This window comes from Protopterus annectens, chromosome 17.part0, assembly GCF_019279795.1.
Source record: "Protopterus annectens isolate FY-2018-M chromosome 17.part0, PAN1.0, whole genome shotgun sequence".
NCBI lineage: Eukaryota > Metazoa > Chordata > Ceratodontiformes > Protopteridae > Protopterus > Protopterus annectens.
The window spans coordinates 80,425,051-80,448,128 of record NC_056751.1 but is presented as its reverse complement, the minus strand read 5'-3'; the positions used below and the strand labels follow the sequence as shown (position 1 = coordinate 80,448,128).

The 23,078-nt window shown below is 39.3% G+C and overlaps 1 protein-coding gene across 1 annotated transcript in view; it reads left to right on the top strand.

The window, feature by feature from the left end:
• PAX5 (paired box 5) overlaps nucleotides 1–23,078 on the top strand; it is a 1,024,079-nt gene that overhangs the window by 791,380 nt on the left and 209,621 nt on the right. Inside the window, exon 8 of the mRNA XM_044059634.1 lies at nucleotides 9,849–9,950. Within this exon, the coding sequence (XP_043915569.1) occupies nucleotides 9,849–9,950 (102 nt within the window). The remainder of the gene's footprint in view (nucleotides 1–9,848; nucleotides 9,951–23,078) is intronic.

Genomic DNA, 23,078 nt, shown 5'->3' with positions numbered 1-23,078 from the left:
AGGAGAGAAAGAGGATCAGTTTGGGATAAAGGACATGTTTTGGAAAGTCTGTTTAAAGAAAGGGATAAGTTCGGACATAGTGTGGCATGGACATATGCCTTGGACAAAGGAGAGTGATATATTGCTGAAGAAGAAATAGTTGCCCTAGAAACAATGAGTATTAGAAGGTTAGAACTGAAGAAGGTGCAGGCAGGGATACAGAACACATTCCAGGCTGTGTAATTAGGTTTGGAGATATATTGAGTGTGAAAGAGCAGTACAGGGTTCCAGATGCCTGTATTGATAGCTGTCATAGTAGGTTCACAGATGTTTGCAAATTGATGTGTAGTGAGTAGGATTGTTGGGTGACATCACACATGAACGTTTCTCATTTGATAAGCTGATTGTTGCAGAACTGATTGTTGACTATTGCTAGGAATTTTTATTTGTATTTATTTTTTTGCAGAGTGAGAAAGAGTTTCATAGCTTTGCAATGTGAAAAACATAAATGGGGTCTCAAAAATGATCGTTTTAGAAATTATCCATAACTGGGTATGGGTAATGCTAGGTTACCAATGACTTCCATGGTTTGATCATGAGTATGATGGACAACTAATCAAATCAGTAAGCCATCTATTGGTAAGCCAGCATTTCCCACACAAAGGAGTGTGCTATTGCTATCATGTAGTGCCATGGTTAAACTAAAAATAAATGCTTACCATTTTAAATAATGGCATTGTATATCTAAATTGCTTGGTGTTGTAATGTTTTTTTCCTGCCTTCTCCTGTAAGTGGAGCTGGTTTCCTAGAGTATAGTACATGTGTTGGAGTTGTACATGTTGATGCTTGCACAGAGCTCTAGGGAGGTCACAGTTTGTGCCACTTTTGGTTTTCTTTTTGGGAATAAGGAGTGCTCATGTGTTTTCCTATTTACCTGAGAATGTTTGAGAACTAATACGTTTGCAGGCTCATTTTTTTTAATTATGGTTGTCTTTGTTGAGAGTTGTCTTTCACTGTTCTAGTAGTTGATTTTGTTTTCTCTAATTTGAGGAACAGGAACAAGGCAGCTGTATCTATTTGCTTTAATAGCTATACCTGACAGCTGCCTGGACTTATTCACATGAGTAACTTTGATCTTACAATGACACCCTGATTGCTCTTTCAGTCAGTGTGCAGGTTCTTGAATGATAATGAGCTTTTATTGCATAGTTGAACTAATGACAAGTAATGTAAAGTAATTGGAGGATCAAATTCTTTTAGTGAAATTGTTCTACTTATATAAGAGTTTGTGGAGAATGACAATATTTATGATAAAGCATTTTGTACTAGTGTCAGCTGAAGCACTTAAGACCTAGTTTTTAAATTCAGTCAGTGTATTGAATTTAATATTATGCCATGGTGGATGACACCGGGGCCACCTGTGGTAAATTGAACAGTGTTGTGATATGTGGATTCTGTCTAAGAACACCTGATACAATGAGTAAGAGTTAAGGTAGCGATAGGTAACCTTTGGTAATAGTAGTCTACATTTTAAAAAATATATTTTTACTTTATATAGTGAACCTAGAATTTACAGGCTTGTGTCACCAAATATAGTCTAAATTATTTCAAGATTAAGTCTTAGTCCAGTGCTCTGCAGGAATACTTTATTCTTTGATTTGTAGGGAGTGAGTTTTTTCCCCCCAAGAGCTATAATTTTAGCAGGTGATTTTGTTCTGAATATTACTATATCTGGCAAAAAGCTTGCAACTGGACTTCTTAACAATGAGAAAATGACTGATGCTTTTAGTGATATAAATGATGCTTGTAGGTGGGTTTCAACAGCTGTGGGAGCTTGAAGAGCATAACAGGTGGAGTCATCTATATATGTCACATAGTTGTTATCTCTGCATGTTTGTGTCATGTGGTAAACAACACAGGGAGGGAAGGACAGAGATCCAGAGAGGAGACAGAGAAGGTAGGCTAAGGACAAACCCATAGGGAGCAGTTGTACTGTGAGAGAGGTGGATAAGGGTTTTCCCCATATCACCTGTCTGTTTTGGAGAAAACTCCTAAACTAGTCAATGTAATCATAGTTTGTATGCAGTAATAGTAATTTCTGGATTAGGAGAGAGCAGTTTATTGTATCAGATGCATTATGAAAGTCCAAGACAAGAGTAGTAGCCCTTTCCATTTGTTTAGTTCCCTTTGGAAGAAGATGGTATGGCCATACTGGCAATAGGTTATTGGTTAGTATGTAATTTAGTAAATAATTATGTAAAGCCTTTTGAGGATTTTTAGTGGAAATTGTATGGCTATGGGCCAATAATCTTAATTTGAGGTTTCTCCTTTCTGAACAGGTAAAATTATAACCTGATTCGATAGTTTAAGGGAATAAGGCTATATTCTAGAAGCTGGAATACAATTAAAAAAAAATCCTGTCTAGGTGCTTAAGAACCAGCAGATAGGAAATGATTTCAGCATTTTGTCTATTGTATCTACATGTTTGTGACCCATTTTCAGTTAAGAATAACTGAGTTTTGACAAACTGCCTACACGTACCTTAAAAAATTTTACAAGTATCTATCTGAATTGTAAAATAAGAAAATCAGTGCATCAACTGCTAGTGATTCCAAGGACAAAAAAGTGGGTACTAAAACATTCAGGATGCCGCTCCTAAATTGTGGAATTCATTGTACAGAGACATTAGGAATACTGGAATTTATTGTATTTTCACAGCAAAGCTGGAAGTGTACCCGTAAGGCATTACCTTTAATACCTATTCTGTACCTAGCAGCACTTCACTAACATATTCTGCAGTGTTACCTGTTGGAGGAATCAGAACGAGCCCAACTCTGTTTATTGTTGCTAGTACACATGTAACACTGTTTTCATCATTGTCATGTCACAAGAGATCACCATACCTGGTAACATGAAAGACAATGAAGGTTATCGGCAATTTCAGTCTTGGAGAAAAGGAAAGTTGTCAAAGTTTAAACTGTGGGACATGAGGCTAGTTCTGTGGTAACTACTGTGTATGTGAAGGAGAAGGGAAGTTGAGTTTGTGATTCAACCACTGAGTCTGCTTAAATGATCTGGAACCATTTTTGACATGAAACATTTTGTAGATTAATGGTTACAGCCATTTGCTATGGTTTTGATGTAGAAATCAGGTTGTGAATTTTGGTCACCTATAAATTAATATGGTTGTGACTCAGTGTTGCTCTTTCAGAATGATGCAATGAAATGTGATGTCTTTTATTTATACTTTTAAGTGACACATTAGTGGCTGAAACACAGCATTTACACTTTTGTGCACAGATGCCACTCTCAATCCTTAGGTTTTCTCAAGAGTCTGTCTCAGTTTTTTTTTTTTTTTTTGCTACATGAACCAGGAAACCAAAGTATGGCAGGACTAGAATTGTGACTGCTTATGTTTGTTTACCTCCCTGCGGTCACATGGGTTAAACTGCTTAAAATGCCAGTATTAAGTTTAAATATCATGCTGCAATGCCCTGTTTTATGTCTTAATGGCTTATTAAGCATCAATACTACAGGGTAGACTTGATGAAGTATTAGTCAATGAAATATGGGCTGTAAAAAAGTGGCTTTGAGATTACTTTGCAGTAGCTATAATATTATTTAGCTAGTTAAAATAAGGTGTGGGAAATGCATTAACTACCTGAAATCATATTCATTTAAGTGCAAAGAATTAAGAAATGTGTAACTGAATAGCAATTAAAGAAAATTGTGACTGAAGAATATATTGTAATTTCCTTTTGTTGATCTTCTTTTAGTTAGGACACATTACAATAATCCCAGTGATACCAAGAAGATGTATTGCTTTGTCACAGTTTTCATTATTTTCTTCGCATTCTTGTCTTTCCTTAAGAGTATAGCACTGATGCAGTCCAGTATCACCTTTCTACTATGTTTTGATACCAAATGGGCTTACAGCCAAGAGTTCATTTATTAGCCTGACCAGCTTCCATATAAGGGGTTAATTTATTCACACCCATACACTGATTATTTCTTCTAGGGATTGAAGTGAGAATAGCTTAGATGCATTATTCTTTGTCTTTCTGGTACCCTGTTGGACACTTTCATAATTATTCATGGTGCATCATTTAAAAAAAAAGAAAATGTGACCCCTTTAATCCCCTCACAACCCATACAATCTTTTAAAACTTAATGTCTTTGAAATGTACATTATGGTCTCTTATAACTGACACCATATCATCAGGAGATTAATATTAATTGCTTCTTAGAAATATATTCAAGATTTCATTAAACATATTAATTGTTTATACTTTTGCTCAACTTCTTTCAAGAGTTAAAGCCTTGTTGTAAACTTGGCCCCTTGTTAAATACACACTAAAGTCCATGTTTTTATATGTAGGTCATCACACAATGTCTTATCTTTCATGAGTTCTTTTTCTGTTTAAATAGTTTTCTATTAATGAAATAGACACATAATGCATGCAGCTTCATACTGTGTCATCAGTATACTGGGCATCTCCCAGTGCTTAGCAGTGAGATGAACAATTATAAACTTGAGACAGCTGTGTTGGTCCCAGAGGCAGTGGTGTAATCAGTTAGCCGGAATGACACAGTCTCAGCTGATGGCAGGTATCTGGCAAATAACACTGCGGAGAGTTCTCTAAACAGTGCGTTTTTGTGGTCTGAATCATTCCTCAGGGACGGGAGCATTACAAGGCAAAACAAGAAGTCATATGTCTAGTTTTGCCTTCTTGGCAGGGACTTCCATGGGAATAAAACCTTTTTTGTAGGGCAGAGTTCCTCAAGCTGACCCCAGTGCTATAACCTCCTGGTAGACTGTATGAACTCCTTTTCTGCTAGAAAATAGATGAAGTTGATTATTCTTTGCAGTTCACTTCTGAGCACAGCCTTTGTCTGCAGTTGTCAAAGTAGAGAACTTCTTTTATTTCTAGTTATTGACACTTCCTCTGTGATGTTTACTGTATCATATGTGACTCAGACTAGAAATAAACACTCTACCCAAGGCAAGAATCACTCTGTCACTAGCATTCTGCTAACAAAAAAAGTGCAACTGAGATGACTATCAAAGGGGGTTGCGGGGCCAGCCTGTATGGTTAAGCTGCCACAATCTTTGGATTTTTGCTGGTTGTATTAGGCACTGTAGTCATTTATACTTTTTGTGATGCATGCTTTTTGTTGAATTTGTAATATCTAATTGTCTACTTTGCAGATGTCTTTCCTTTCTTTAATCTATCTCTCAAGTTGCCATTTTAACGTAGATATGGAACTCTATGTACTTTACTGGACAGCCCTATGTAAAGAAAGTTTAAAATGTGCAGTTGACAGATATGGGATGTGCTAAATTCCACAATCCATCCAGCAGTCCCTGCTAGTGAATACAAAATTAGCAGAAGAAAGATTGAATACTTTGTAGAGATGAAAACTAACAATATTATTATAAGTGTTATTTTTTAATCCCCTTTTGAATATGAACTGATATTGTTGTGGTTGTCTCAGATGTATTTGGTTAAGAAAGCAATATGTAAACAATGAAGAGTACAACACAGGAATCTATTGCTGTACTGTTAATACCTGTACATGCATGTGTGGGGAGGGGGCAGGAAAAATGCACTTGCAAAGGAAGACACCATGTCTAATGATGCTCTCCTTTGTGCTCTTACACTAATGTCTGGAGGCTTCAGTTTCGCGGTTGCTGAGGCTGGGATTGTATTAGCAGTGTCCTTTGCCACCCTTCCTAATGGACTTGATTTTGATATCTGTTGACAGTTGAAAATTTACAGAAAAGACAGGTAGTGAAATTCATGAAAAACATCCAACCACAGCACAAATAAGCATAAATTAGTTACACTTGTTTGTGCTGTACAGGAGGTATTACAGTGTGGTAGTGGAAGTAATTTCACATTTCAGATCCTATCACAGCATATATTTTATGGGAGACACGTACCTGCTTGTACTGTGAACGTGTAGCAGAGAAGTATGCAAGTGAGCATCCTGCCATTGGGACTTAAGGGTCATATAACACCAAGGACAGTTCCACATCTTAATGTGGTGGCAGCAAGCAACTTGACCATAGAGCTGAGCACACTATATCCTGTATCATGACAATATACACTGCAATTACAATATTCCTTTGCAAGAAGGCATCCTGCTATGCATCTGGACATTTCCAACATCAGATCTTCCATTCAGTGTTGCTACACGCCAGCAGTACCGTTCAAGGTGTGTATAAATATGATGAGAAAGTGCTGTATAAATCACATGCATAGTAATCCATGTTTTGTTTCTAAGTTACACATTCATTGATAATGCTTCATAGTAGCAAATTTAAGAAGTGACAGTTATGCCACTCTGTTGTACATTTGTGTACATTTTTTTTTAAATTATACACATGACTAAGCATTTCAAGGCAGTAACATAGTCTTTTGAAAGTAGATTTTTTTTCATGAATCTCAGACAGAATCACTACATTGTTAGAGAATGCCTGTGATATATTTACTTTTGGACTCATATCAGAAGAGAACAAGCCCTAATGGCACTTTCTCCTATGATATGCTAAACACTATAAGATGCAGCTTCTATAACCTGCTTTATTAAAATAATACATCAAAACATTCTTCTCCAAAGTCATATTTAGTGGAATCGCTATGAATAATGCATAGCTTTACTAAGTTTAACAGACCACTGTATTTTTGGACAGAGTTTTTATCTATTTTTTTTTTTAAATTTTGGTTTGATTTATTCCTTGCAGTCCCATAGCTGAATGTCTCCTGCAGTGAAAAAAAATAGGTTTTGACATGGAGTTCTTACAGGTGGTGTAAAGTCAGCAAATTATGCACTATCAAATACAGGAACCATGGGTCCCTTTTGACAAAAAGTCACCTGTTTGCACCATCTTATTTTTTCTGATAGTTTCCATTATTTAAATTCACATTTGTTTTAATTTGTTGGTTTACAGCTTGCTTTTGTGAAAATAGTTCTTTACAAATAGTTTTGAAGTTCACAGTTCACAAAGATGGCCTTTGTTCATATATTGAAGCTACTAACATTTTCAGTTTCCCATTCTTAGATTAAGACACTCCTAATTTTTGAAATCTAAATAGATCTGGGCTAGCTTATTGGGCTAGATCTGCAGCCTTTTGGTTTTGTAAATAGTAGATCCTGTCTGAATACGGTAAACTTGTCTGAAAATGTAACAGAAGCTGTTGACTGTGGTCGTACCGTATACACAGCCTACTCTAATTTGGCCAAGGCATTTAGCACCTTCCCTCATGCTAGTATAATTAAAAACTAAATGTGTTACAAACAGACCCTTATGTGGTAAGATGGATAGCTGATTGGTTAAAGACAGAACCTGTATGTTGCGGATGACAGGGTGAGTATCACGGACGATGAAGGCGATCAGAAGTGTCACACAAGGTTCAGTGCTGAGACCACTTTTGTTTGAATATTTACTTTTCTGAACTACAGACTAAAATCCAAGAACTATGGCAAATGAAGTGTGCAGATGAGTGCAGACTGGGAGTCATTGTCAAATACCCACTGGACACAGAAGCTCTTCAGCATTAACTTACATTTATAAATACCTGAATCTCGTGTACAGTACACTGGGCAAGTTTATGCCCATTGTATATACTCTGAGCAAGTCATGATTAAATTAATGCAGATGGGGGATCTGTGAAAATTCTGTTCATTGTGTCATAATAATCAATAACAGCAGAAGAGCTTCAAAAACTGAATGCTTACATTAGAAATGACTTAAGAGGTAAAGTTGTTTTTAGATGCCATTTATAATAGGATGTCCTAATATAATAATGCCATTGTGTCAGTTCATAAAACTATACATTCAGCTTAAATGCTGTGCCATGTGTACAAGAACTAATATTCAAGGGAAATAAGGTAGCTATCTCTATGCTACAAGATAAAATGCTGGAAAAATCATATGACTCATATGGGGGATGGGTTGTCATAATTGTTTGGGTCTTTACCTCACACATACAAGGTACAGGGTTTGATTCTGACTTCTAATCAATGGCTAAGCTTGTAGTAGTCTGCAAACTGACAGCCTAGTATTTACCTAAGAACCAAAAGACGTAGAAAAAATATAAGGGAAAAGTGCATGATTTTATGTGCTCCCTAAAATTTTCTGTGCAGAAAGAATACAGATACAGAAGTGTGAAATTTGAGGCAGCCCATAAAATAATGCACTTTTCCCTCACATTTTTCTGATGGGAATTAACTAATTTTAGTACAATGATCTGTACATTGTAATTTATGTTGACTGAGACTCAGAGTTTCCTGAAGTGGTGCAAATGAAACATATTACTCAGACAGTGATTACTGTTTATATATATATATATATATATGTATGCATGTTTTTTTATTTTATATATATATATATATATATATATATATATATATATATATATATATATAGATAGATAGATAGTTCACAGTGTGCAGTACTAGAACACACTGTATCTAAAAATGCACTAAGGTTTCCTAATAAGTTTCAGTAGTTTGCAAAGCAATATGAGTTTATCCATATTACAAGTCCATGGTATCAGCAGTCAAATGATAGGTGCAAATTTTAATAAAGAAAAAAACATCATGCTGTGTGAGTATTCTGAACAGACAGATTGTTTTGAGTATTTCTTGACTCAGAAATACACCAATATGATCTGGAGGGCTATCAGCAGCCCTGAACAAAAGGCCTACATCAGTGTCACTATTAGTTTCTAACAGCCGAAAGTCAGCAGTTGAAATTTGGAACATCAGACATCAGAAACAACATTTTTTTGCTGTAATAACAGGACTAAAGATTTACCCAGTAAATGAAAAGGAATGACAGTTTGTATAATGATTACAAAATCTCAATGAATGCTTGAGTACCTGGCAATTTTAATTTGCCTAGGTTGTATATATTCCAGTGAGATAACGTGTACATCACTAAAAGTAAACAATATCTTTAAAAACTGCCAGACCTACAGTTATGACAGGAAATATTGAAAAAGAAACCATGGCTTAGAGAAGTTGCTTTAATTAAGTCTGTTCCTGATATGTGTTCACATCAAGAGGTTCCTTTTACTTTAATCGATAATGTTGGTAATATGAGTGGTGCTAGACATGCCAGTATCTGTACTAAAATGTCTAATATCTGCGGTTATTCCTTATATGGTCATCTCAAGAAGAATCTATAGTCCTTTACTAGGAGCAGATGAAGGGTTTCGATTCAAGTACATTTTTGCTGAGTTTTCAGAACCATCTGCCTACAGCATTCATAACAGCACATAATGCACCTGGACAACACATTGGAAGGCTTAGGAGGCATATATCATATATAATGTAAAAAATAAAATGGACATATAGTATATTAGAACCAGTTTTATAAATACAAAACTATTCTATTAATGCTTGATCATATAAGGAAGGAGATGAATTGCTAACAGTGAATAATTATTCATATGAAGAAAAGTACTGTGTTAAACAAACTTCATTGATTGGATCTGGCTTGAATAAATCTGCTAATATGTAATAAGATTAAAAAAAATGAGAGGTAATAGTATCTCAGTTTTACATAAACCATTGCTTTGGCTATATGCTTGTATATGTGCTTATGGTATGGAGGTTAGGGAAGTAACTTCAAAACCCTGAATATTATATGTGTGTACTTTTCAGTTACATGACAGAAAAAATAAAAAGAGCTATTTTGTGTCTGTAGCAGTTTGAAATAGATGGGTACACAAAGTGCTTTGGTATTCATAGTGCAGTTACAGTAAAGGGAGGGTCCTGTCTCCAATGCTAAGGGAAATGTAGAAACATGTTGAGCTGTTGTGAATGCTCACATAGTGATTTGTTGCTTTATTCCTCAGGTCGTGATTTGGCAAGCACAACCCTCCCCGGATACCCTCCGCACGTCCCCCCTGCTGGACAGGGCAGCTACTCTGCTCCAACGCTGACAGGAATGGTGCCTGGTGAGTGCTCACAATGTCACATAGCTGAAACAAGCAAATTTCTTTCATTTATTTATTTTATTCACATACTGCTGTAGGCATAAAACAATGTTTATTGTCATAAAAAGGCCAACAATATGTGCCCATGTTAGCAATGAATTTAAAACAAAGTGTAGCATTTTATTTTAGATGGAAAACAAATATGGCCTTTAAACTGAGAGGTCAGTGTCAAAGCACATTCAACAGAGACTAAAATACAGCTAAACCAGAACTTTCATTAATGAACCATAATAGTAATCATAACATTAAACTCAGCACCCAGGCATTGTTTTTAGTTTTTTTCCGTCTTTTCTATGTTATAACATGCAGCCAACAGAAATGCAGTGACAGTATTGTCCATCTGGATGAAATTCTCTGTAATGAAACAGTATAGTTTTCAGACTGAGAAAGTTAGGGTGATTCCTAGTAAAGTGCATTGATTTATATAGGTATGTGCAGGATACTACAGTCTGGCATCTGTATTTCCTTCCGGGTGGTGATAAGTAAGGAATGGTGTGTAACTGTTTACAAGGTAACTGCCAATAGAATTAGTTTCCTAAGTTCAAAGCTACTGTACCTCATGTCATAATTTTTTATTATCATTGATGTGAGGAAACATCACACTGTTTATTAGCTTCTGTGTATTTTTGAGTAAAATGAATAAGACACAATTTTTGTTAATGGAAGCATTGATTTGTAAACATTGCTCTCACTTGGTAACAGCGAACAAAGGCATAATCATTAGTGAATCTTCTTTCTGTGCCACTCTGGTTTAAATGTTTAATTTCTTTAGCAAGCAGACAAATACCACAATGTATTACTTGTGAAATTACCCTTTAAATAAAAAATAATTTAGCAAAATGTCACTCTTGGGTGTGGATAATATTGCATTTACCCATGACTGGTATTGTTTACACTTCCTCAGAGTAAGTATAGTCTCAAAAGGCAAATTTTACATTGTCAGTACCATAGTAGACATTAATTGTTTTATGAGAAAAATTTGATTAAAAACATTTAATTTTTTAAATAAATATTTTATGTAATAGCATTTGCTTATACTATGAGTTTTATTAGTTAATGATGGACATGAGTATGGTTTCAAATTAAAGCATCCTACTTGTAGAATTGTACTAGCCTGACTGTGTGCTCAAAGGGTTAAGACTGAGAGCTGCTAACAGGCTGCTTCCTGTACTGTGGGGTGTGATTCAGAGCAAGTCACTTACCCAGACAGTACTCCTGGGCTGAATGTGGATCATGGTTCTACCACCAGTTAACATATACAAATACAGTGAGAGTACTGTCTGTGTCACATTTTAACTATGACAAACATGTTCCTACATGAGACACTCATGTCTGGAATAGTGTATGGGGATTGGAGGAGACACCTTAGCTAGTGACAGTTAATGGTAATTTGTGTGTGTGTGTTCGTGCATGTGTGCATGTGCATGTGCGTTTGTGCGTGTGTGTGTGTGCAGTCTATGTCTGTCAAGACCTGGTGAAATGGGCTATGTTGTAAAATGCCTGCATGGTGTTGTGCAGACCAAGGGAACCAGTTATGCTGTTCCACATACTGATGCTTAATGTTAAATAAATGATTTGTCATTAACATGGCTGATAACTGTGACATCCCTAATATAGCCCCAATGAGTCGCTGAACTGGCTCTGTGGCTAAGATGGTGAAGGCTATACATATCATGCATCTCCCATTATTCCACATGTGAAACAGAGTATAAAGGATAAGTCCAGATAAAATCACTTTAGCAAGCAGATGTAGGAGACTGTAAAGACAACTTGTTGAAGATGTTCATCGTGTTACCCTGCTGCAGTCATCACACTTGGGTTATCCTGTCGTCAGGCGGTCTCGCAGTCGGCTGGAATTCCAAAGTCTTGGTCCAGCGTCGGTTGCTGTCGCTTCTTCCCTGACGTCAGTGCACCAGGGGTATATATATTGCAACCGACGCCATTTTCTTCAGTCTTTCTTGTCGTGCAGTGCCCGAAGCAGAAGCAGTTCGCAAGTGCCGGTTGGCCGACTCCTGAGATTTTCGAATTCGAATTTCAGACTGAAGTCTTCTATAAAGCTAAGTACCCCATTGGGGAAACTTTTCGTGTCTCAGACCGATGTCAGAAAAAGTTAACAATTGTATTTCTTGTGGGAAGCAAATACCTAATAAGGATTTTCATTCTTATTGCATACCTTGCCTAGGCCCAGACCACGATGTCACTAGTTGTCATTTTTGTGCTGGGTTTAATAAACGTACTATTAAAAGATGCTTTGATTTCGCACAACACTACTTCGGTAGAAAATTTAATTACAGTATGCCGTCGGAGCAACCGACTACCGGCATGCACAAAAAACGCAAGGATAAGGACAGACAGCCCAGACCTAAGCCAGATTCCGAGGCCTCGGCTGGTCCAGTCTCCGGTTCTCCGGTCCTCAGTGAGGCTCTGACGCAACCCCTGACTACCGCAGATCTGGAACCCGAGACAGTTTCGGAACTTTTAGCGGAATGTACCAGGCCGACGCAACCATTTTGTTCAGGCCCTACCGACGACATTGCTGATAAAGATGTCGGTGCTGCAGAAACGCCATCGGTTTCTGAAGGCGTTTTCAGACTGACGACGCTCACCATTAAAACGTATCCTAAGACGAAGACTCCTATTAAATCTAAAAGGACTGCACTTCAGTCCCCTGTTCAAGGCCCAATGCCTAAGAAACAGATGCTCAAAATGGCTGAAGATTTGATCTCTTTAATCAGGGGTTCCCAGCCTCCTCCTGACAAAAGGCCTAGACAAGAGGAAGATTATGCATCCTCTGAACAAGTGGCCATTTCTTCAGCCTCCTCTGAAGACCAAGATTACTCCTTCTCCCCTTATGAAGATTCTGATGCTGAGGATTCCATTCCCTCAGCTTCTCCACCTGAAAACTACTCCTTTGGGGAAACTTTACACACTATGAGGGAACATTTCCACTGGGAAGGTCAGAACTACTCTGACTCGAAGAAAAGGCTCAGAGAGTTTCTTTTACTCCCCTAGCACAGACCACTTGCCATCCCACCCATGTTAGACATTGTGGATGATGTTTACTTAGAATCCAGTTTGAACCCAGACTCTCTACCTCCTGCTCCAGCCAAGCCTGACAGATACTATAGAGTGCCTGATTCCCACAAATTTCTATACAAAAGTCCTGTTGCTGACCCAGAAACAATCTCCCAGGGTCCCAAAGGGGCTAAGGCTTCTATGGCTAAAATTCCTGTACCCTCTGAAAGGGATTCCAGAGCGCTAGACAGGTGGGGGAAAAAGGTTTACACCTCAGCCACTCTAGCTATGAGGGCACTAAATTGCCAATTTCACATGCTTAAGTATCAGCAATTTCTAATCTCTCAGTTAAAGCAAAGAATCACCACTCTCCCTCAACAGTCTGAATTGAAAGAAATGCAGGATCTGTTGCATGCAACTGAACAGGTGGGCAAACACACCTTACAATGTGGGTTTGATTCTCTGGAGGCCTCCTGCAGAGCAGCTGTCACTGGGGTCTGTTATACATAGGCATGCTTGGTTAAAGGAACAAACTGCCTGATCATGTTAAAGCAAAGCTTCTAGATGCTCCCTTACAGCAGGATGTTCTTTTTGGAGTTAAAGCAGAAGAAGTCTTAAAGAAAATGGAGGATAAGGCAAAATCTATGCAGACAGTCAAAGATTTCCTACAGGTACAGCCCCCTCGCTTCAGCAGAAACTGGCCAACAAAAAATTGGTCCTTTCCAGCTACTGACAGACCACAGAGGGGTAAATACAGATGCCCAAGAGGCAGAGGACAACCACAAGCCCAGTACAAACCTCGCCAATGGGGCACTACAACACAGAAGGGAGGAGAAGACAGGTCCCAATCTACCAGAAGGCAAACTCAATGACTTGCACCTCATCCGGCCAAGCAACTCTCTCTTGGCAGCCCCTTTGGGAGGAAAACTCACACTTTTTTCAGACAACTGGCACATTGTCACAAAGGACAAATGGGTCCTAGACATAATTTTACGAGGATACAGATTCCATTTTCACACCTTGCCAATGAAAAGAGGAATGCCAAACCTGCCACAAAATCAATGGGCAGAGGCACAAAAGCAAATTACAGCTCTCATGGACATGAGAGCCATTCAACTGGTACCTACTCGAGAGCAAGGTCAAGGATTTTACTCAAGACTCTTTCTAATGCCCAGAAAGGACAATGCCTGGAGACCTATTCTGGACCTTTCAATTTTAAACACATTCCTACAAGTACCCAAATTCAAGCTGCTAACACTACAGCAGCTTCTTGCCATGTTGGGCAAGGAGGCATGGCTAGTAACGTTGGACCTCAAGGAGGCATATCTGCATGTCCCTATCAGACAAAGTTGCAGAAGATACCTCCATTTCATTGCAGGTTCAACCCATTATCAATTCTCTGCACTGCCCTTTGGCTTATCTACTGCACCCAGAGTCTTCACAAAATGCCTGGCACCAGTAATTGCATACTGCAGACAAAGAGGAATTCAAATATACCCATACCTGGACGACTGCCTCATCCAAGCAGAAAGCAAGGACATTCTCTTACATCATCTGGCTTTTGTAAAACATCTACTAAACTGCCTGGGGTACACAGTAAACGAAAAGAAGTCAAAACTAGTACCCTCACAAAATATGACATTCCTGGGTGCCAGCTTGAACACAATGGCCCAGAAGGCTTATCTGATGCCAGACAAGCAACTACAGCTGACTCAATATTTCAAAACAATTGCAACAAAGACCCAATTAACTGCAAGAAAAATTCTGCAGGCTTTGGGCTTCATGGCATCTTGCATACTACTAATACCATTTGCAAAGCTGCATATGAGGAAATTACAGTGGTACCTAAAAAGCATATGGTCTCAACACAGCCACAGCTTGGACACAATGATATCTCTCATTCCCCTGCCTACAACAGGAGTTTCTATGGTGGTCACAGGCATGTCACCTCAACAAGGGTCAGCCGTTCACTTTGCCCCCAGCCAGGCAAACTATCACAACAGATGCATCAGACTATGCCTGGGGGGCACAAATGGCAGGACAGTGCGTTCAAGGCATATGGACTGCAGATCAAAGGAATCTGCACATCAATCAAAAAGAAATGCTAGCTATACAGAAAGCTCTGACAGTCTTCAAGAATCTATTACATCCAGGACAACTTACAATAAAGACGGACAACACCACAGTAATGTTGTACATAAACAAACAAGGGGGTACTCACTCCTACCCTCTATGCAGGCAAGCAATGATCTTATGGAACACAGCTCTGGTTTACCAAGTTCAGTTACAAGCTCAATTCCTGCCAGGAAAGAAGAACACATTGGCAGACGACCTCAGCAGAAACATCATGGATCCCCACGAGTGGAAACTAGATCCACAAATATTTACAATGATAACTCAAAAATGGGGCCTTCCAGATATAGACCTGTTTGCCAGTCCTCAAAACTATCAAATAACAAAATTTTGTACAAGGACACTTCACCATCAAGCTTGGAAAGTAGAAGCACTCTCTTTCAGTTGGAAAAACCTGACAGCATATGCCTTCCCTCCATTGCCTCTCCTCACAAAGGTGCTTCTGAAAGTCAAAAAGGAGAGACCACGACTGATTCTCATAGCCCCAGACTGGCCACGCCAGCACTGGTACCCACTATTGAGAAATATGGCCCACGGCCCACCTTGGATCTTACCACAAATTACCCATTTGCTCACACAACAAAACAATCAGATTCTTCACAGCCAACTCAAAACCTTAAATCTTGCTGCATGAAAAATCACCTAAGCATCCAGCCAGTTCCTCTTTCCCAAGCAGTTATGGATGTTATTCTGGAAGCTAGGAGGCCAAGCACCAGGAAGGCTTATTCGGACAAATGGAAAAGGTTTTGTGCTTGGAACCAAGCTAAAGGCCAAGACACATTTCAGCCTCACATGCCTCACATTCTACAGTACTTAACTGAGATGTTGCACAAAGGACTTTCCTTCTCCTCCGTTAAAATCCATGCTTCAGCTATTTCAGCACACTACAACATGGATCCACCCTTATTTTCACATCTACTTCTAAGGCAGTTCCTCAGAGGGGCAAAAAACATTAGGCCCCCCCAGGAGAGCACCTACACCAACATGGGACCTCAGTTTTGTTCTGGAAAAACTAATGCTACCTCCCTTTGAACCAGCTTTTTCTGCAGATCTTCAGTTCCTATCATGGAAGACTGCCCTGCTGCTAGCAATAATTTCAGCTAGAAGAGTCTCAGAGCTGCAGGCACTAATGGCAGTGGAACCTTTCCTCATTTTTTCATCAAGACAGAGTTTCTCTATGAACTAATCCTTCCTTTATGCCTAAGGTGGTTTCCAGTGTGGCTTTAAATCAAACCATCCACTTACCCACCTTCTTCCCAAATCCACAGAACAAAGGTGAGAGACTCCTGCATTCCTTGGGCATTCACAGGCAACTTCATTACTACTTGGACAAAACTAAGGCTTTCAGAAAATCTGACCAGCTCTTTGTATCCTATGCTACAGCTTCACTAGGGAAGGCTATTTCAAAACAAACCATTTCCAAATGGATAGGACATTGCATACGTTTCTGCTATACCCATCATGGAAAACCAGTTCCTGCTACCATTAGGCCCCACTCTACCAGGACAACAGCTACATCTACAGCTTTTCTCAGGGGGGTTCCAACCAAGGAGATTTTGGAAGCTGCAACTTGGAGTTCAGTACACACCTTTACCAAACACTATCACTTACCACTTTACTCTAAGACTAGGGCAGGCTTCGCCACTGCAGTTCTGCAGGGCCTTATAGCCTCCTCCAACCCTCTATGATTCCGCCACCCATCCTTAGCTTTGGGATTCAACCCAAGTGTGATGACTGCAGCAGGGTAACACGATGAACATAGTACAGTTTTGTACCTACCATAAATGTAGATGTTCAAGTGTACATCCTGCTGCAGTCCAGGTTACCCTCCCTCCATCCCCTCTGAACTAACTGGCTAAAATCTCTACAATACCTTCCTGATGTATTTGCTTATAGCTGGAGGGATTTTGTGTTTGTGCAAAATTTACTCAATTTGGTACTAATTACTGACCACCTTTTTGGGGGCACCTGACATCTGGGGCAAGAAAAACTGAAGAAAATGGCGTCAGTTGCAATATATATACCCCTGGCGCACTGACGTCAGGGAAGAAGCGACAGCAGCCGACGCCGGACCAAGACTTTGGAATTCCGGCCGACTGCGGGACCGCCTGATGACAGGATAACCCAAGTGTGATGACTGCAGCAGGGTGTACACTCGAACATCTACATTTATGGTAGGTACAAAACTGTACTTTTCCAGTAGTCTATTCAGTTAAGTAGGTAGCTGGATGAGTGTTCCTGTTCTAATACATTACATTCAACAGATCAGTTATTTAAATGCAGTTACAGACAATGGTAGGGGGTCCATGGGAGCTGATTGGAGGAAAATCTGGGAGATGGAAAAACAAGGAGCCAAACCTAAAGCTTAAAGGTTAGTCCTTTATTTGAATTTTCCTGAAAGACCTGTGAGGGTATACCAGCTCTGTAGCCTGTGGAACCTCATTCTTAGTTAAAACGTTTTATTTTTATTTTTAACTTCTAACAAACAAAACATGACAACACACTATGAGGTACAACTATAGGACTATATTTAAGAAATACTTTAATCTGAGCTTCATCAGGTCACTCTAATAGAGTGGTTTACACTTTTGAGCATTGAAAATGTCTGCTTTTATGAGGCTATCACCAGACTTTTAGTCTGTTTTGTAACACATGTAAACTGAGAGGCTATGCTTGGATCAGTGAGGCTGATATTCATTGGAGCCAAGTATGAAAACTTTATTACAGAACTTATGGGTAACACAGTTGGATTACATCCCTTACAGTCTCCCTGTCCTCATGGAGATAATCTACAGTATACTGGGATGTGAGCTACTGGTTGACTCATATGGTCTCAAGACACAACACTGCAGGAAATGGTTCTAACAGCAGCTGCTAACACATATTGTTACTACTCTCAGCATTGCTGCTGTCATGTTGAGGTGTCAGTCCACCATTCATTTGCTTAATCTGTGTGGCTTATTTGCATGGGGTTCTTCATTTCCATGTCATTATGTACAGTGTGCTATTCTGAACATTACCAAACCATGTTATTGGTATCTTAGGTTCATACCTGTTCTAATTTGCACTGCACAGTGTGCTACATATCCAGGAATCCAAACCTTATTATGTACCTCTGCTAAGGGTCATTCAGGTGGGATTGCTGATTATCAAAACCGCAGCAGCAGTTTGCTTATTGCTGCAAATCAATAACCTGTGCATGTATCATGCATGGCCTTAGAATTTCACATGTATCTTTTCTCATTAGGATATCACCACAAAAGCTGAATTTAAAATTGGCAGGGCATTGGTGTAACTGAATCCATCCTACTTTGACATGTTTCTCCATTTAATACTACTAGAGAATTATTGCAACTACTGTGAGAAAAGTACTATAACACAGAGATGATTCAATATCTTTCATTACGTGAGTAGAAGTTTTGCAGTAAAGCGAGACTTTGCCTTTGGAATGTATGCACCTTTCAATAGACCATCAGGACATTTATTCATCTTGTATTGTACCATCTAACATAGACAATTCCATCAGCCTTTTATCCAGAAACTGTAGTTTAGCCTTTTAAATATTTTTCCTCGGCCTAAACAAGCAAATAAGACAACTGATACAATTCTCAAACAGTAACTGTGAGAAAAAATTAGCAACCATAGCCAAGGATAACTCTGAGGCCATCTTCAGCTATGTCTGCAACCTGAAAGGTAGGACTCAGATGTTTGCTGAGCTAATTGTGGATGGTATTGCACACATTGACCATGTGAAAATTGCAAACCTGCTAGCAGAGAGGTTTGGTGAAACTTTAACCCCTTATCCCCCTAAGCATACCGCAAACCATGTCTTCAACATCACCTCCTCCCGGCATCTCCAAAGAGCAAGTCATCAATGCTCTCCCCGAGACTAAGAACACAATCTCCATGGGACCAGATGGCATTCCAGGCTGTATTCTTAATTTCTTAAATATGAGATAGCTACTCCACTAGTCACCCTATTCAACCACAGCCCGAGTACTTGCTTTGTCACCACTGAATGGAAAACAGTGACTGTTGTCACCTTCCACAAGGTTAGCTCAGCAACAGACCTGGGTAACTATAGACCCAGAAGTTTAAACAGCCTTATCTGTAAGGCAGCAGAATGAGTCATCATGGATCTCATAAATAAGGATATAGGTGACATCCACACCCTAGATCCATCCCAGTTCAGTTTTGTCAAGGGTAGGTCATGCCTGCTAAACCTGGTGGATGACTTCGAGAATGTGACCAGAGCCATAGACAAAGGCAAAGCTGTGAACACAGCCTATTATGACTTGGCCAAGGCCTTAGACACAATCCCACATTTGGGCATCATTGACAAACTAACCCAGTTGAATATCAACTGCTATGTTGTCAGGTTGGTGGGAAACTAGCTTACAGATCAACAACAGTCAGTCAAGTGGGAGACTTCACCTCTACCAGCAGACCTGTCACTAGTGGGATCCCACAAGGGTCAGTACTTGACCCCCCCTCTTGTTTGGCATATACTTCTCTGAAATCCAGGCCAAAACGGAGGAGCTGTGGCTAATCAAGTTTGCAGATGACTGCAAACTGTGCTATCATTGAATCCTGTAGTGATGTCAGTGTTTTTCAAAAGGGGTTTACACAGACCAATGATTGTGCCAAAGCCATAGTCTTAAACTAAATGCTAAAAAATGCATCCTCATTCCCTTTGGTAGAAACAATGCCAAATTTAATGCAAATTTTACTCCACTAACAGATATTGATATTCCACAGATTCCATAATCCTATTCACCCCCTTTAATTACTGTGAAACAAGTTCTCTCAGCCCTCTCAAAAGCTAAAAATACCTCATCTATGGGCCCTGATAAAATACCAGGTTGCTTAATTATCAGTGACAAATATGACCTGTTTGAACCCCTGCATAACCTCTTTAAGCCAAGCCTGTACACTGGTTTCATTCCTGAAGCCTGAAACGCAGCCATTGTAAAGCCATTACACATGGGTGGCCCAAACATGGATCCTGGTTATTATAGATTAATTTGTCTCACTAACTTCATATGTAAAACTATGGAGGATATTATCGCAGACCTCATTATTCTAGACATTGAAAATCACTTAACTCAGGACCCTTATCAATTCTGCTTTGTCAAAGGAAGGTCCTTCCTGTTTAACCTCATAAATTTATTTGAAAAAAGTAACTAAAGTGGTGGATATCAGTTATGCTGTACATACTGCATATCTGGACCTTGCCTTAGACTTTGGCTGTATACTCTGTGCAGGTATTATTAACAGACTTTTAAATCTGAGCAAATATCCTTACGTTGTTTTATGGTTAGCTGACTGGCTGTCTGACAGAACCCACCAGCTAGAGTCACTAGGTGACACTTCTGAAAGCAAAAAAGATTTAACAGTGGTGTACCACAAGGGTCAGTGTTGGGCTTTCTCCTATTTGGCATCTGTTTCTCAGACCTCAAGGCCAGCATTCCTTTTTTGGTTATATCTAAGTTTGCAGATGACTATAAACTGGGTGTTGTTCAGTCTTTCACTGAATCACAATTGCTTCAACAAGACCATGTTAGCAATTGGTAAAAGGACAATGGTCTCAAATTAAATGTAAAAAAGGTAGCATAGTTAATTTTGGTAAACATATGATATATGTGATACACAACTCCAATCCTTCTCTGTTGTAAAGAATCTAGGCACTCTTGCTGATTAATTGCTTATTGATTGACCATCATGTCTCCACAGTAGTTCAGAAAGCCTTCTGTCTGGCTCAGCTTATCAAAAGCATCTCCACTAGATTGAAAAAAGTCTTAACTTGTCTTTACTTATATCTCATCAGATCTATTATTGAATATAATGCACCTTTCAGTATATATTTTGTAGAGATATCACTTAACTTGTCCTTAGAGATTTATAACTAAAAAGGTCAGCATCCTCAAAAATCTTACTTATCAGGATAGACTGGTAGCCTTCAATCTGTATACAGTCTGTTATAGCCTTCTCTGTGGAGGTCTGTATAATATAAATATATATCTATATATCTATATGTATATCTATATCTATCTATATATATATATATATATATATATATATATATATATATTTATGTATATATATATATATACACACACACACACACACACACACACACACACACACACACACACACACACACACACACACATGCACACACATATATAGATACACTTCACATACATACACATAAATAAATTTGACACACACAGATATATATATATATATATATATATATATATATGGTTCTACCTGACTTCGTCGACAGCGCAGAAGACCGGCAGCGGAATTCGGAGCTCCAGAAGATCGAAAACGAAGAAGACCGACGAATCGCGGTTGCAGAACATCGACAATGCAGAAGACCGACACGACGGATGACAACACCAACGCCGAGGATGCCGACATGGGGAAAGGCTGTGTGAGTATGCGGTAGTGACGGACGTTAGGGTGCGAGGCAGGTAAGTGTGGAGATTGACGGTCTGTGGGGATAGGGGTGGGTTAAGTGAGTTAGGGTTAGGGAGCGATAGGGTGGGTTAAGTGAGTTAGGTTAGGAGCGATAGGGGTGGGTTAAGTGAGTTAGGGTTAGGGAGGCGATAGGGTGGGTTAAGTGAGTTAGGGTTAGGAGCGATAGGGCGGGTTAAGTGAGTTAGGGTTAGGAGCGGGTAGGTAAGTGTGCGATAGTGACGGACCTTAGGGTTAGGGTAAGGTTTAGTGTGGGCTTGTAAGGATTTTGGTGTGCTTGTGTTGTGTGTGTGGTTTGTGGAATGGGGATGTGTTTTGTTTTTAATAATTGTTATTGTGGTGTGTGCAGTGTATGGGGTTTCGTGTTTGTGTACCGTCGGTTATTTCGTTGTCGGTTATGTGTGGTTTCGTGTTTATGGACTGTCGAATATGTGGTGTCGGTGATGTGGTTGTCGGTGTTGTGTGGTTTCGGCTATGTCAGGTAGAACCATATATATATATATATAAAATGTGTGTGTGTGTGTGTGTGTGTGTGTTTGTATGGTTCCCCTGCATTTAACCAAACGTATGTTTGTACGGCATATGCAGGGGTGTGATTTAATGTCAGTGGTACAGATGGCCGAATGATGGATATGTTGATGGTATGGTATGTCAATACAGATAAGTGGAGTTGGGAGTGAAAGCGTGTCTTTTTAGAGTTAGGGTTGGGATGAGTGAAAGATGGATGTTGTGTGTTTATGCATGAGTTTGTGTATTTTAGCATAAGGGTTAGGTTATGGGATAGATGTAGTGTTGCCTGTGTGTGTTTGTAATAGATGTAGTGTTGCCTATTTGTGTTTGCGAATATTTGTGTGTATGAGTCTGTCTTGTGTAGTGGCAGCATTACAGAAAGGTTTTAATGACATTAAGGTGTAGTTTTAAGGTTGGGGGAAGGGGCAGCATTAGGGTTAGAGTTAGCATCCATTACTAAGGTGGTGCAGGGGGGCAGAGCCCCTCTGCCTTCTTTAGTAATGGGTGCTAAGTGTAATGCTGCCCCTTCCCCCAACCCTAACCATACACCTAAATGTCATTAAAACATTCCTGTAATACTAACTAGGTATAATATATTTATACTAGGTATAAATTTATACAAGGTATAAATCCCTATATCACAAGATGGGTTGCCAAGTAGCTCACTGACAGAACCCACACTGTGAAAGTAGCAGACTCCAAATCTGCCTTCAGACTAGTGACAAGTGGAGTACCACAGGGTTCAGTCCTGGGTCCTCTCCTGTTTGGTATCTACTTTTCTGAAGTACAGGCTAACACAGAAGGTCTTTGGCTAATGAAGTTTGCAGATGACTGAAAACTAGGAGCCATAACTGAAACTCTTAATGATGTGGACATCCTATAAAAGGGCCTCACTGAGACAGATGCCTGGTGTCAAAGCCATGGCCTCAAGCTCAATGTCAAAAAGTG